General features: G+C 36.0%; 1 protein-coding gene and 1 long non-coding RNA gene across 4 annotated transcripts in view; both read left to right on the top strand.

Moving 5' to 3' along the window:
* Window positions 1-10,683, top strand: part of pnpla6 (patatin-like phospholipase domain containing 6) — a 33,484-nt gene extending 22,801 nt beyond the window's left edge. Inside the window, exons 28-34 of one of the 3 annotated variants that reach the window (XM_059554533.1) lie at window positions 4,877-4,993; window positions 8,434-8,582; window positions 8,758-8,910; window positions 9,073-9,189; window positions 9,522-9,609; window positions 9,781-9,926; window positions 10,006-10,683. In XM_059554533.1, the coding sequence (XP_059410516.1) occupies window positions 4,877-4,993; window positions 8,434-8,582; window positions 8,758-8,910; window positions 9,073-9,189; window positions 9,522-9,609; window positions 9,781-9,926; window positions 10,006-10,086 (851 nt within the window). In that variant the 3' untranslated portion in view covers window positions 10,087-10,683. Of the gene's footprint in view, window positions 1-4,876; window positions 4,994-8,433; window positions 8,583-8,757; window positions 8,911-9,072; window positions 9,190-9,521; window positions 9,610-9,777; window positions 9,927-10,005 lie in introns of all 3 variants that reach the window. The other 2 variants (XM_059554531.1, XM_059554532.1) reach the window with 2 other exon arrangements.
* A 120-nt stretch (window positions 10,684-10,803) lies between these two features.
* LOC132143906 (uncharacterized) lies at window positions 10,804-13,063 on the top strand. Its single transcript, XR_009434294.1, has 2 exons — window positions 10,804-11,922; window positions 12,081-13,063. It is a non-coding gene; the product is annotated as an uncharacterized LOC132143906 (long non-coding RNA).
* Window positions 13,064-16,852: the final 3,789 nt, after the last annotated feature.

Genomic DNA, 16,852 nt, shown 5'->3' with positions numbered 1-16,852 from the left:
TATGGCATTTAAGCACAATTATTCCCCATTTTCTCATTACCGTATCCAGATAATGTTTTATGTATATAATTGTTTTTCATGCTTAACTGCCATGAGTGAGAACATTTTCTTATTGCATTTTCTTTTAGCAAAATATAATTTCTTTTTTAGGGTGACTAATGACTCAAGTCATGTTTTCCAGATTCAGCCACTAGGTGCACAATTTACATACAGTTTTTCTATTCGCACCCATTCTTCCATGTTTGGCTCTTTTGTAAAGGACATTTTATGCACGCATAGAGTCCAGTCCATTGATTTCAAATCATCCAATCCTCAGTTTCCCTTTCCTTGTGCATTAGTGTAGAATTTAGCCGATGTATGGTTACAAATATGTGCATATACATTACATTATGTGCATTATTACATCTGCGGTATATGTAATGGTTATGGCAGTAACTTTGAGCTTTGTAACATGATGTTTCATTTAGTATTTTACATTTGATTAATCAACTGTAGGCTTCTGGAAAATAAGGCATTGCAGGGCTCCAAACAAAAAAATCGAGTAAGGAGCCATTGGCTCCTATAAGAAAAAAACTTAGGTGCCAAATGATTTTTTTAGGTGCCACAGAATAAACATGTTTTATGCGTTTTATTTAAATTATTTATTATACATTTTAACTTTTTAATTATACTGACGTGTTTTTGTCTCATCTTTTCTTGACTTTATCAGCATTTTAATCCATCTTGTAGATGACCTGGGAATGAAGGTTCACTTAAAGTGGGAGCTAAATGTCTTTTCCAACTTGAAACATACAGTCATGCGTTGTTTATTACACAAAATCTGTACCAATATCATGGATCATAAGCATCACTTGGCCCCTGAGTATAGTTTGGGGTCCTCCTCAATGCATCCTATAAATGTTGTCATACTCTCTTAAAAATAAAGGTGCTTCATGATACCATAGAAGAACCTTTTTTTCCCTGTCTAAATGGTTTCATAAAGAACCTTTAACATTTGAAGACAATAACAGATTATGAAAAGGTCAGAAAGAGATTGTTCTTCAAAGAGCCTTTGACTGAATGGTTCTTTGTGGAACCAAAATTGTTCTGTGAAGAACCTTTTAAGCTCCTTTATTTTTAAGAGTGCATGTCTTTCACACTTTCAGTCTGTTTTTCTTAATTAGTAAAATTTAATTTTATAGGAGGAGAATCATGTAGACAACAGGTTAAGTAAAAATATTAAAATTCAATAGCTCATAAATATAGCAAAATGCTCCTCTTTATAGTTATTTTTCTAGCTGACTGATGAGCTTATGGACACCGAAAGGTTACTGAGGTTAATATTACGTTGCAATGTTTACAAGCTTTACACGTTTTCCGCAGTTTGAAAGTGTTTTACTGTAGAATCTCTTATAAAATAGCCCACCTTTTGATGTTAATTCATGTTCATTATGTACTCTAGTATTAAAGAGCAAGGTATGATAGGTTCACGTGCTGCTTGAACTGAGGCACTACTCGCGATCGCGCCTGCCGCATTATTATTTCCGGCAGGAAGTCACACCAAGAAACACGAGACAATCCGGTCAGTTGTCAAAATATAAGTAATTTTCAAATTAAAATACCGCGAGTGACAAATGCGATCATATTTGTGTATCTAAACAGACTAGAAAAGTGAAAAAAAAAAAACACACACACACGCACGCACATGCACACACAGAGCAACGGGAGTGGTCGGATTACAGAGGGGGTGGGGGGATGTGCTCTGAATAAACAACAACTGAGCAGAAGCGCTTGTCTTTAGGGGCCGTTCACATGTCGCGTCTTTTGCACGCTCAAGTTCGTTATTTCAAATGTAGGCGCGCGGTATGCGTGCGTGCTCATAATGGAAGCGACGCGCTCGTTTTTTTCCAGGCGCGCCCGCACCGCATCAAGTTAAAAACATCTCAACTTTTTAGAATCCCGCAAGCGCACCGCAGGTCATGTGACAAGAACCAACCAATCAGCTTCATCCTTTCCAGTACCAACGTTGAAAGCTCAGCCAAGATGAAGGAACAGCTGATCATAGCTGTATATGGATAGCCATTTTTAAATAAATTTAGTAACAGAGCTACTGCAAGCGATTTTTAGTGCTGCAAATCCATTTATCCTTTGCTGAAATTCATGCGTCTTGCTTAGCAACGGCAGACGCCTCAGGAAAAAATCAGAAAAAAAAATCAGAAAGTGGCGCGTTTTTAGGCACGATATGTGAACGGCCCCTTAAAGAGCACCAAAACTGTATTTATTGTTTAAATTGTTTATTGTTTAAGTAACAAAGCACAAAGCTTTTTGCGATTACTGGACGGCAAGTGCACTTCAAATAATGAAGTTCATGCATTAACAGAACACAGCATGGACTAAGATCTTGTTAAGAAGAAGCCTTATGATTATAAACGAGAACTGTTAACGATATTGCCAATATCCACACAGATGACAGCTTTACCTGTTGTAGTTTGTTCAAGTTATGAACGAAATAGAGGCTGTTTTTCTGCACTTTCTCTTCAAGTCTCCATCATTTCTCTCTCTCGCGCGTTTATCAGGTGTGTGTCAGCGCTGCTGCGCGGCAGATGAGGACTGTTTAAAACTCTTTTTCCCACTAAAACTTTGATGCGCATTCTCTCAATGCGCGAACATAACAAAAGATGTGAATGCAAAACAATCAGGAACAAAGGCATTACATGCAATTTTTTAAGAGATAGCATGTAAATACATAGGCCTAGTCGCCAGTGGCGACCCCAGCAAAAACTTCACTCGCATTTTGATATTTATGGTCGCAAATGCGACCGTTTTAGTGGCAGTTTGGAGCCCTGCATTGATTTGTTTAGAATGATTTTTGCTGTTGTCACTTAATAAGATTATTTTTAAATAAAACATCTGTGCCAGTATGGTTAGTGAATATTATTTAGCAGTCTAGTGTCAGTAGCTCTAGCAAACCACTGCATATGTTGATTTGCATGAAGCTACGACAGTCACTTGATGCCGTGATGTGACTTTCGGTTTCGATAAAGTATATGAAGGCTGCTAGTACATAACATGCACTCTTCCTATCTACCTTGAGCTTGGCTGTCACAAGCACATCATACACTCTGTGTGCATGCTGTTGCATGTTTATCTATTGTAGGCCATTATTCTACCTGTATGCAATATTTATAAGTATAAGGGTCACTGGGAGGTGTTGTTCTGGATCCTACAGCACGGTCAGCAACATAGGATAGCTCATTAAGAATGACACAAACTTTTAAACAGGCTCACAGTTCTCTTTATGACACCGTTTTTGCTTGAATCAGTAACTCACCCCAAAATCTAAAATCTGTTATTATCCACTTTAATAAACATGAGGATAAGTAAACAGAGTGTTGCAGTGGTGACATTTTTTGTAGGCCAGCCCACAAATTGGCATCACCGCTGATCAGTCATCAACAACAACAACAACAAAAAACAGGATTTTATAATTTATAATTTATAACATAATGCATTGCAGGTAGTGTGAGTTAAGTAATCAGATTAATTGTAAATGTACAAGAAAATATCTGTTACTTTTTCAAATAAGTAATACTAGTTTGTTTTCCGATTTTATTAACCGACAGCTCTTCTGTCCCTATGTCGACAGAAATTAGTGCAGAGGTGATTCCTTCATGCGTTATTTTTAATAGTAACTTTTCCCAACAGAGAAGATGGTATTACTAATGTATTATATGTTGTAGAATAAAACATAAAATATATTGAGCTTGCGTTAACTATAGTCCTTATTTCAGACATTTAACCAAAAACGTATATATATTTCTATATATATATATATATATATATATAATTATATAAACCGATGAAACTTTAGAACAAGGTTCCATTAGTTAATGTTAGTTAATGTATTAACATGAACAAACAATGTACAATACATGTATTATTGTATTTATTCATCATTGTTAATGTTAGTTAATAAAAATAAAGTTATTCATTGTTAGTTCATGCTAGTTCACACTGCATTAATTAATGTTAACAATAACAACTTTTGCTTTGAGTAATGCATTAGTAAATGTTGAAAATAACATTTAACTAAGATTGATAAATGCTGTAGAAGGATTGTTCTTGCTTAGTTCATGTTAACTAAAGTAATTAACTTATTCTAAAGTGTTACCTATAAATCCCTTTGTCTTCAGGGACGATGGAACTGAAAGTGCTTAAATGCTGCTGCATTTTGGGGTTCCAGCTGACACTAATGCACCATACTTGCAGCACTCTATAATGACAGAATGAATTTTTGGGTGAACTATCCCTTTAAGAGTGCCACATGCTGAATGCACCTGCCTCTCTTGATTTTTCTCTCTCCTTCCAACCCATGCCACTGTCACGCCTCTCCTGACACCTGGTGTTCGAGAGGAGTACTGCAGGCCAGGACAGGCTGGCAGTGCCCAATATGTTCACTGTTTTTCAACTCTGTCTCCTCTCTGCCTGAAAAATACATCATTACTGATTATATTAATAATGATGCATTTAAGTAAATGAACTGTAAGAATATTAGCACAATTTTTATCTTTTGCATAAGAGAAAAGGGATCCATGATAATTTGTAACTTTTTTTTTTATTGAAAAAAAAAAAGCCAGTGAGACAGGGTTGGAAGATAGGTCAGCCTTACCTCATGGGTGTTTACTCGATCTCTGTCCAGGTCAGGTTCATTGAATGAGGTAGGCCAAACTAAACCACGCACACCGTCCTTGGGGTGACAGTCACTGTATGTACCTGCTGGTCTGTGCGCTACTAACCAAAATTGTGACTTCAGGGTCACCTCCAAACGCTGCTGAGGCGTTGCACTGACATACTTTAGAGGTTATTAAGAGGTTATTGTCCCCTCCCGGTGTGGTAGGCTCCCTGTGGCGCTATGTCAGGGCGAGCATGACCCTTTCCGGGTACCTGCCACCCCTCTGTGACCCTAAAGATGGAAACCTGCTCATGGATGGAGGATACATCAACAACCTGCCAGGCAAGTACGGCCCAGAGCAACTTCTCAGAGAGAGGGCCGCTGGGGCCCAAACACAATCTGGTTTGGTCAATCACTTAATTTTTTGTTTTAAGGAGCCACATTGCTCTGAGTAAGTATTCTGTGATTTTCTTCATCATTTTGAGGGTAGAATGAGTGGTTTGGCTTTATCCATTTGAACTCAGAATTTGTGCCTATTTTAATATGTTAGTTAGTCAATTTGGCCTCTTGGAGAGTGTTCCAGCACATTTTAAATGAATTTCAAACGTTCACTCGTTTCTGGTGTCTATTAGATCAGTTTAGGATTTGTTCAGAGACAAATGGATAAAGTTCTGCAGGGATTGGGTGGTGTGGACAAAGATGCTCAGTTGTTTGACCTCTCATAACCAGCTTATTAAAAACATGACATTTTATCAGACTGTAAATTTCAATCTTTGCAAGCTGCTGTTGTTGTCTGGTGTATACGATTGGTATTAAATTGTGGTTATAAATATGTTGTATCTCTTCTTTACAATATAGGAAAGTGTGATTTAATGTAGTCAAATTGTAAATGGACTAGTATCCAAAATATAATAAGAAAATCTAAATCAACCAAAAAACAAATCACCAGACAGCAATAGCATAATGTCACTCAGTTTGCAGTGCAACATATATTGGGCAGAAATATATGGTTCACGTAGTTCAGATGTTGCATTTCAACTGGGAACATCTTAATTTTGGGGAAAAAGACAAGATTTTGCATTTGACATCACATTCTGTGTTATAATTTGATTTAATATAATTTAATTAATTAGTTCATCAAGCAGTTTCCACTGGTAAAGACACAATTATTTCTTGCATTGGAGTCATCTGTGTTATTGCCAGAGCTGGGTAGATTACTTACAAATTGTAGTCTGTTACTGATTTCAAATTACATGACAAAAATTGTAGTTAGTAACGTTATTGGTCATGCAGAATATGTGCTTTTTAAGCACTAATAAACAGCCAGTATGTTAATAATAGGCATTAGTGTTGTCAAAAGATCCGGTACTTCGGTACCAATTCGGTACTAAAATTTTTTAAATGTGACGGTACCAGGTTTCTTTAAGTAGCCTACCGGTAGTACCGAGGTCCCGTTCAAACCCGGTACAGCGCTATGATTTCCGCGAAGCAGAAAACGAGGACGGAATCTCAAAATCCAGTCATGAAAATGAAACTTACATTTTAATATGGACAGTCATGGAATTTGTCAAAGTTAGCATAAATTAATCAAATCAAATCTCCATATGGAGCAGTATCTGTAAATGTTAAGCCGCAAAGTTGTTTGAAATATGAATCCGTGTTCTGCGCGTCTCTGTGAATTAATGAATGGCAGAGACGTGCGGGTTTGTTTACTACATAGACTGAAGCGCATGACGCTTGCATTAATTTCAGCATCTGAGCTTCAGAGTTCTCTCTCCATCAAGCGATCTTTTCAGTTTCTCACACATGCAAAAGAGAGAGAGCGCGAGAGTATTTCCACGCTGAATCGACACGCTATATGTAAACTATTCTTTATTGTCTTTTCCTGTAATGGAGTTCATTTAGAATTATTCATATTCATTTTTGAACAAGCAGAAGACATACCGGTTTCTCCAGTAGTGGGCGGAGCTAATGCGCAAATGGCAATTTCATTGGCTGGCGCTGATCTAGTACCGCCCCTGTTTTAATTTCAGCAAATCAGTTTGACCGAACGCAGACAACGTGATTAATATTCATGAACCCAGCAGCTCATCAATTCATAGTGCATTGGATATACATTAGTATGATAGTAGAATTAGATGTAGTATTATCTTTTAATAATAATTAATATGATCTATTACTATTTGTTTTTACAGAAACCACCAATGACCAACAATATCTTAAGCATCACCACCAGTCTTAAGTTCAGTTAAAATGACAAATATGCATTCATTAGGCCTAAAAGTAAATTTTTTCATAAAGGCATAGTGCTAGAAATATTACTATTATTATTTTTTTAAGAAATAAATCACAATATTTCTTCCATGTTTTAATTTTAAATACAAATCCACTTTATTTACCAAAAATAAAATGTGTTTAAATTTCATAAATTAAAAGACAAATTAAATTTGGGTGAAACTTGTTTACTGTTTTTCATAATTATATAACTTGTAGAAAAACTTTAAACAAAATTGTAAATAAGTATAAAGAATGGCATTGGTTTTATTTTTAGTGCTAAAAAGTTTTTTTTTTTTAATTAGCATATTTTTGTGTTTTGCTTTGGTACCGAAATTGGTACCGAGAACCGTGGATTTTCACTGGTATCGGTACCGAATACTGAAATTTTGGTACCGTGAAAACACTAATAGGCATGCTAATAAGCAACTAGTTCATGGTAAGAATTGGTCCCTAAACTAAAGTGTTACCATTTAGGTCAAGAGTTTCAGATTACAAAAAGGATTGAGGATGACTGCATTACATATAAATAAGAAATAAAAACAATTTTAATGTGTTTGAAAGACAAAAGCCTCACAAATTACATATTAATACATTGCAAGTATTTCTAAATGTAATTGAATCTAATTACTCATTTTTTGGAATCTGATTACCGTATTTTCCGGACTATAAGTCACACTTTTTTTCATAGTTTGGCTGGTCCTGCGACTTATAGTCAGGTGCGACTTATTTATCAAAATTTATTTGATATGAACCAAGAGAAATGAACTAAGAGACATGAACCAAGAGAAAACATTACCGTCTAGGGCCAGGAGAGGGCGCTCTAATGCTGCTCAGTGCTCCTGTAATCTACACTGAGCAGCACAGAGCGCCCTTTCGCGGCTGTAGACGGTAATGTTTTCTAAATAAATGCGACTTATAGTCCAGTGCGACTTATATATGTTTTTTTCCTCCTCATAACGTATTTTTGGACTGATGCGACTTATACTCAGGTACGACTTATAGTCCGAAAAATACGGAACATAATCAAGATTACTACCCAGCTCTGGTTATTGCCTGTAAAGCAGATTGGAGGTTAATAGTTCTTGACTCCTTTTCATTTTCTTTCTTTTTTTTCGTAATGCATACATTTTTAAGCCTAGATTGTTAGGTTTTAATTGTGTCTTGTCTCGTCATCCTTGAATATCACTGTCTTTTTCCATCCTTTGTTATTACTGATCACCTGCAAGGCTGTTTTAACACAATTCTCAGCAAATGTTTTAAAAATCAAAAAATGTTCATTCTTGCTTTTAAAAGTTGATGTTTATTTGATTATATTACTGATGAAAATGGCAGCTTTCCAAGTGCGGGGTTTGGTTAAACAGCGTTGATTGGTGATCAGTTATTAATTGGAGAGTTTAGTCTGAAATATTAACAATACTTTGATTCTTCCTGCTGCCTTGTGGATGTCTGTCTTTGTGTACGTGCGCATTTGTTTGCGTTCAACTGGCACTCTTAACGCCCTGCAGCGGACATAGCTCGTAATATGGGCACAAAAACAGTCATCGCCATCGATGTGGGTAGCCAGGATGAGACTGATCTTTGTAACTACGGTGACAGTCTTTCTGGCTGGTGGCTGCTATGGAAACGAATCAACCCGTGGGCGGAGAAAGTGAAGGTGAGTCAATGTTGTGGGATATTAGAGCACTTCTTGTGGAGCCAATGCTGCCGTTTCAATTTGAGACGCTCTAATGGAATTAAAATCTTCAGGAGAAATTTTGAACTTGTACAGTCTATGAAATTGATTGTGCTAGTTCTGCAATAATGTTTTAAAAACATGCTGTATCTCTCAGGTGCCTGACATGGCTGAAATCCAGTCCCGTTTGGCCTATGTATCTTGTGTACGACAGCTGGAACTTGTCAAGAAGAGCGCATACTGCGAGTACATTCGGCCACCCATCGACCGCTTTAAGACCATGGACTTTGGGAAATTTGATGAAATCTATGTGAGATTAAAAGCCCACATCTGCAGTTGACACAGGGGGACAATTAATCTATGTAGTCCTGATACTATAAAATGAAAAGCAGTATAGTATTTATTATAGTGTACATAAAGCAATTCTTCCTGATGGTAAATGACCTCTCAAAGTTGTTCTGTTTTCTCTAAGGATGTGGGTTATCAATATGGTAAACTAGTGTTTACTGAGTGGGCTCGTGGGGACATTATAGAAAATCTGCTGAAAGACCATCGCTCAGCGGACTACAACGACAGCAAGAAGACTGATGTAAGTTTAATATCTCATTAAAACTAGCCACTATTCTATCTCCCTTTTGACGATGAGTATTAGAATCCTTTGATAAATAGAAAGCTCACAAAGAACAGTAATTATTTGAAATATTGAAATACAAATGTCTTTTACTGTCACTTTTGATCAATTTAATGCATCCTTACTGAATAAAAGCATTATTCTTTATTTCAAAACAAAATTTTACCCATAAATTTTTTGATTAATGAATTTCGAGTCTTATTTTTTTTTATCATTAAATTGTGTATTAAATTTAAATCGTCTATTAATTTAATTCTGTAGTGATTGTGTTTTGTTGCAATTTGTTTCAGTCGTGCACGTGTCCTAGTGCAGACTTCACTGATCTAGCTGAAATTGTGTCCAGGATTGAGCCGGTGCAGAGCTACTTAGCAGCTGATGGTCAGTTACTCAAAAGACTAAAAATTCTTCTTTGCAAATTTATCCCAATCTATTTATTTGAATTGAAAATTTATGACAGAATTAACAAGGTATTTAAAATTACAACATCGGCCAGCAGAGTTGGTATTATATCATGTACTTGTGCTTAACTAATGTTTATGTGTCTAGCAGAGGAGTCTGACTATGCGACGGAGTATGAGGAGGACGGGATGGACACAGTGAGAGAGGAGGAGGGTGAGGAAGAGGAAGAGGAGGAGACCGAAGACCCTGAGGACCAGTCTCCTGGAGAATGGGGACCAAATGGGATCTTCACATCAGTAAGTGTACACACACAAACTTTTAAATGAAGTTAAGTGAAATTAAAATCAGGTGATTTGAAAAACAAAATTTTTGTAGGATGAAGAGAAGACCGTCCGTCAGAGGAAGAACATCACCAGGGACCCCAACTTGGACTTCTCTGGAGTGTCAGATTGCTGAAAAGGGAGTAATGCAGGGTCAAAGGGCACTGGAAAGAGAAGCAGAGTCCCATCAGGGACTGATGAGTATAAAGGCAAATACAGAAGAAAAGACTTCTGAATTAATATGATTGTTGGAAAGTCACCAAAGATATTGTGATTAAGACCCTGTTAACACTACATTACCCACGACTTGTCACCAAAACTGTGACTCTGTTATGACTTTGGGATTTTTTTTTGCTCAAGACTTTCCATAAACAGGGTCCAAAGACTACGGGGACCCACACCAAGCCAGAGAAACCACTCCTTTTGAGATGTTTTGGGTGTTTCATGGGAAAAGATGTCTACAGTAGCGGCCAGTTTACCACTATCCTTCAGTTGTGGTTTTCCTGTCTGTTTCCAGACGATACCAGTTCAGTAGAGATAGTGTGTGGTGTGTCTGGTTTGTGATTTTATTTTTTATTTTATTTTTTGTGAAAATGTGTGTGTGTGTACGGCCACAACCTAAACATGCATTGGCAACTCCTCTCATAAGATGCCTTCTAGACTGAAAATGGCTTCCCAAGATGCATTGAGAAAAGACTGTATAGGTTTAGAAAGACTTCAAGAAGAAGTCATGCAATGGCCTACAATGGTTAGATTCTGATTTGATGGTATTTGATGTAAGGTTGCAATGCTTGCTCCTTATTAGGAAAAAATCACTGCAGATTTTTAGAAACACTGTTCCTGATATCTAATATTATTTTAAAGAGGGTCAACAGAGTGGAAAGCTATGTAGGTGGTCAAATGTGGGATAAATTATAATAGAAAAGATCTCAGTGGGACTAAAATAATTGGATGCCCAAATAATGTAGAGTAGTAGTAAGGTAGAGAGCAAGGAAGCGAGAGTTGTAGGAAGGAGGTGGATCGTGGGTATGAGTGAGGAATTGGGTTTGATATTAAGAGAAAGTGGATATGTTAGAGAGCGAGAGTGTTAAGGATTGTGAGGAAGTGAAGAGTGGTAGAGAATGAAGAAGTGAGAGCAGGAGAGAGTTAGGAAGTGAATGCGGCAGAAATAGAGGGGAAGTGATTGCGGTAATGAGTGAGAAAATGATTGCGGTAAAGAGTGAGGAAGTGAGAGCTGTAGGGAAGGATGTGGATCATAGGTGTGAGTGAGGAAGTGGATGGAATAGAGTCAGGAAGTAGATGTGGTAGAGAGCAAGAGCAATAAGGAGTGTCAGGAAGTGAGCAGGGTAAAGAACAAGGAAGTGAGAGCAGTAGAGTGAGGTAGTGATTGTGTGGTAGTGAGTGAGAAAATGATTGCGGTAGTGAGCGAGAAAATGATTGTGCTAAAGAGCGGGAAAATGATTTCTATTGAGTGAGAAAATGATTGTGCTATTAAGTGAGAAAATGATTGCGGTAGTGTGCGAGAAAATGATTGCGCTATTGAGCGAGAAAATTATTGGGGTAGAGAGCAAAAGAATGATTGCGGTAGTGAGTGGGAAAATAATTGCGGAAGAGAACGAGAAAATGATTGCACTATTGAGCGAGAAAATTATTGTGGTAGAGAGCGAAAGAATGATTGCGGTAGTGAGTGAGAAAATAGTTGCGGAAGAGAACGAGAAAATGATTGCACTATTGAGCGAGAAAATGATTGTGGTAGAGAGTGAAAAAATGTTTGCGGTAGTGAGTGAGAAAATAATTGCGCAAGAGAACGAGAAAAGTATTGCACTATTGAGCGAGAAAATTATTGTGGTAGAGAGCGAAAGAATGATTGCGGCAGTGAGTGAGAAAATTGCGGAAGAGAACGAGAAAATTATTGCACTATTGAGCGAGAAAATTATTTTGGTAGAGAGCGAAAGAATGATTGCGGTAGTGAGTGAGAAAATTATTGCGGTAGAGAGCGAGAAAATTATTGCCGAAGAATGATTGCGGTAGTGAGCGATAAAATGTTTGAGGTAGAGAGCTATACAATTATTGCGGTAGTGAGCAAGAAAAGATTGTGGTAGAAAGTGAGAAAATTATTGCTGCAGTGAGCGAAAAAAAGATTGCGGTAGAGAGCGAGAAAATGATTCCTGTAGAGAGTGAGGAAGTGAGTGTAATAAAGAGTCAGGAAGTGGATACGGTAGAGAACGAAAGCGGTAAAGAGTGTGAGGAAGTGAAGAGCGGTAGTGATCGTGGAAATGGTCATGGTAATGAGTGAGGAAGTGAGACCGGCAGAAAGTGAAAAATGAGTGACAAGAGTGAGGAAAGGGAATGCAGAAGGCTTTTATGAGGAGTATTGTTAATGCCAAAAATATCTTGTGTGGAATTGGATGCAAGTTTTGCCTGTGTGTGTTTTCAACCTTTTAGAAATACAGAACTACTTGTGCTTCAGGTAGACGAGGTGGATGCCTTATTTTGTTTTTTGCACATTCACAAAGCAAAAAAATAAATAAAATAGATAAACAAAAACACCTGTAATATAATCCTATGAAGATGTGGGGAGTTTAAATTGTTATATTTCTGAACGAGTGCCAGGTATGCAGTGTCCAGTACTGGAGGAGATCATTGCACTCCAAAGCAAATGTCATCCTTCCCATATTCACCAACCTAAAAACTGTCCGTAATAAATGTATATTATCTCTGAAACCTCACTGAGATGTACAAAATTCCTCAACCCTTGATGATTTTGCTTTGTTTCAGTCTTTTATGCTGAGACGGTTTGTTTTATATGTTGATGAGAACTAAAAGGATTGCCAACTACTATTTAATTTATTTGTTTTACCACTGGCTTTTTAAATAGCTTTTAAAAACACTTTAGAGATTGTGTAGAATAACAGTAAGCGGTTTCTTATTTTGCTTGATTAGCATTTTTGCACTGATGATAATGAAGAAAAAATTATGTTGAATGTCTAAAGTAATGTTGAACTGTCTAATATAAAAAGTGGCTGAGGTACAGACGGGTCATGTGTGTATGACCATTTGAAGCCTCAGAAATAAATGTTGGATAATGAATAATAAAATCCTATTTAATGCCATGCTGACTAAATCGCTTTTTGAAATAAGGTATTATGTTCCCAAGTGATTATTTATGACTTTTGAAACGTAAAGCAACTTTATCTGTGGCCTAAGACCTAAATAAATCCCATTCTACTACATTCTATGTCAACATACAGATAATTGTAGATTTAAAATGGATAGGTTTATTCACATCAACACACCTGATGAAGGGAATGCGTCATCATATGGATGCTCCTTTGACATGTCATCTTTCAGTCAGAAGGGGTGACCACAAGCATCTGTTAAGACTGGTGAAGAAAACATTGATTATTAAAGGTTTGTGTGTGTGAGAGCAGGTTTGAATACACTTGTGAGGTCTAAATGTCCTCATCAATATAGTGAAACCTGTTTAATGTAGTTAGCCTAGTCACTAGTTAAAAGGAGTTTATAAAACTGCTTTTTGTATCTATGTTGTTGATGATCTTTTAAAACCTCTTTGTACCATTTTCAAGACGTTTAATTTTTTAACTAAGAATTGGGATTTTCAATGCATTGTATACGGTCTGTCATTAATTGGTTACCCACCCTGTCTGTGGAGGGTCAGAAAGCTCTCAGATTTCTTCAAAAATATTTTAATCTGTGTTCTGAGGCTGAACAAAGGTCTTACGGTTTTGAACAATATGGTGAGTAATTAATAACAGAATTTTTGGGTGAGCTATCCCTTTAAGTGCGAGTGTTTAATAAATTAAAATAACATTCAACAGGCCTAGATGTTTATGGTATAATGTACAGTAAGCCAGTCATACTTCGAAAGTAGAAACGAAATATTTAGTTTAGCTTCAGCTAAGAAAAATGGCACACCCAACGTAGTAAAACTCGACAAGTGTTAATTTAAATTCATTTAACTTTATTATTACAATTATTAATCTGCATAGGATTTTAGTTATCTTTCATCCGGCTTTGTGCCTCTTACCAGTTCCTTGTTCTTTTGCTTTCCTTTCTTGCTTTTAACTGAAGATTACTCATCTATGTAGGCCTATCCAATGTTCACCATAAGGTTAATATAGAAGTCCTTAGAGGCCGTTTTAACCCAGACAATAACCGTTGGAGTATCGAAGACGCAAACGTGTTTGTACGAAGAGCTCACGCGGAATGATACAAGAGTCGTAAAAGTAGGACCGGTATGTTTTAGATTGGTTTCTCAGTGATGTGCAAAAATAGGAGTCTTTTTTAACATATTGTATTTTAAGAAAGTATAAGTTTCAAGAAAGTATTGTTCAATTATTAAATATTTATTGTTGCATGTTAAAGTGTAGTCATTACAGCGTTCAGTAAATTACTAAATTTCCTAATTATTACATTCTGACTTGCAGAAGTACAAGGAATATAGTAAGTATTTTATATATTTTGTTTACATATTGACTATGATATAAATCTGTACTAAATCAACTAGAATTTTTTTCATGCTGCATAGCCAAAAAAAAAATTTGACTTATTTTGATTAACAAAATATTTGGGGAATTTTTAATAATTGCTAGCAAACCATTTTGGCTCAGTAAAGGTCTGATTGTAGTACCTACATAAAAAAAAAAAAAAAAAAAAAAAACACACATAAACACTTTTTTTGTATTTTATTTGTTTTAGGTTTTTGAAAGTTTTATTTTTTCCCCAAAAGAAAACAAAAAAATCCTGAGGTATTCACAATATAATGGCATTTCTTTCATTTGAAATGAGGAAACAACAAAAAAATTGGGGAAGGGGGGACATCAAAATGATAAAACTGTGATGGCTGTCTTTCAATACAATACAACAGATTGGGATACTTCTGCTCCACATATAATATTTGTAAGATGGTACCCCAAAAAAGCTAAATAAATAGAAGTGTATATATATATATATATATATATATATATATATATATAAATTAACCCAAGACAAGCTACATTATCTGGCTGTTGTAGTTGTCTTATTTTTAACATACCACATCAAATATCTTAGATTCAATCAAAGTAATCCCAAAAAGTTTGCAAAAATGTTGCATCATATCTATATATGACAATAAATGCTTTGAATCCTATTCTATAACGTTCATATATCCAAATACTGGAAAACATAAGGTTGTCTAAATTTGTTGGCACAAATAGTTTCTAATTTTTGAAATATATTTTTCAAGCTGTTGAAATATGCCAACAAATGGTTCTTTTTGATTTGAACAGCATGTCAAAGGCCGCATCAAACAGAATTAGCAGGTTTAAACATTTCTAATCGCCATCTATCAATTAAATAGAATCTGGTGAACTACATGGATCTAAACTCCATGTTAATTAATTATGATAATAATAACAAAATCCTCCAGTGCAACAGCAGCTAAAAATGGTGAGATTTCAACAAAATTGTAACCATACAGCAAATCAGAGCTCTAATAATAGCTATGAAAAAAAAGATAAAAATAAAAAGAACAATAAATGATTGCTTCGCTACAACAGAAAAAGACACACCTTTGATGCAACATTCACCAGAAACATTTCGAAACAACTCACAATATGTCCCACTTTTCTCTTATTTTGGTGTGATCTTAACCCTGAAGATAATAGTGATAACAGCTGTAATAAGAGCAGACAAAATGGTATTTGTATTCAAAGTTGAAAATAAATGGTTACAAAGGACCAAAATGCATAGACCAAAATAACAGACATTTGGTTTTCTAACATCTGAAGACACAAGGTCTTGCTAAAACCTCTTTCAGCACTCATTCATGGATCAATGGAACACAAAAACAACAAAAGGTCAAGAATCGATACAAATGATACAACGTCATTAACAAGATCAGCTTGAAATCAGCCAACAATGATAAAAGTAAAAATTCTATAATCAATATTAAGATCAAAAAGTCAGACTTAAAAAGGCAAAAGTGTGTCTTTTTCTAAAAACACATTTGGAAAAAAAGTACAGTATTATACTGTATACTATATATATATATATTTAAAGATAAAACATTTATGAGTCGCCTCCCCCTCCAACCCAAAACAAAATGTAAAATCAATGGCAGTTACTTCAGAGATCATAACATGCAATTGATATACTTACAGCACTGAACAAACCATTTCTCCAAACTACCATCCGTCGAATCTGACCCCAAACACATCCCACCCACCCCATCCCATACAATCCTTGAATATGTCAGCTCACTGAAGAAAAACAACAGAAAACACTCTATTGATCATAAATTCTGTCTCCATGTTAGCTGTGGATGTGATATTCACTCGCTTGTCATGGAGACTCCATTAGTTGTGTGTGTGTGTGTATGTAAGTATATACAGGAAGTTCCAGGGAAAAATGCAAACGGACTTAATTTGAGTGACTGCATAGTGAGTATTTGGTTTAATTACAGATAGGGGCATCATGATAATTTAACAAAATAATAACAATAACAATTTAAAAAAGTAATAGACTCAAACATCATGATGGCAAAGTACGCGCCTGAGCACACACTCCAAAAATCACAGTGATGCTGCCACACACACACACACACAAAATAACTAATGAAACAGCAGCACGCACTGGTTTAGTTAACAACATTTGGTGTTCAGGACGTGTACGACTACCGTCGGCAGAAATGGGTTTAATATCTCTGTCATATTCACAAAAACACCTATTTCAGATCATCAAAACACACACATACATAAACAACTGATGCTTTAATTTCAGAAAGCAAATAAAAAAATAAAATCACAAGTTAAAATAGTGCCAGAAAACAGTGAATGGAAGTACACTTTAAACCAAGCATAAACCATATAGATTAGCATCTCAGATCATATTTCCACAGA

This window comes from Carassius carassius, chromosome 7 (genome assembly GCF_963082965.1).
Source record: "Carassius carassius chromosome 7, fCarCar2.1, whole genome shotgun sequence".
Lineage (NCBI taxonomy): Eukaryota > Metazoa > Chordata > Actinopteri > Cypriniformes > Cyprinidae > Carassius > Carassius carassius.
This window is presented reverse-complemented; position numbering and strand designations above follow the sequence as displayed.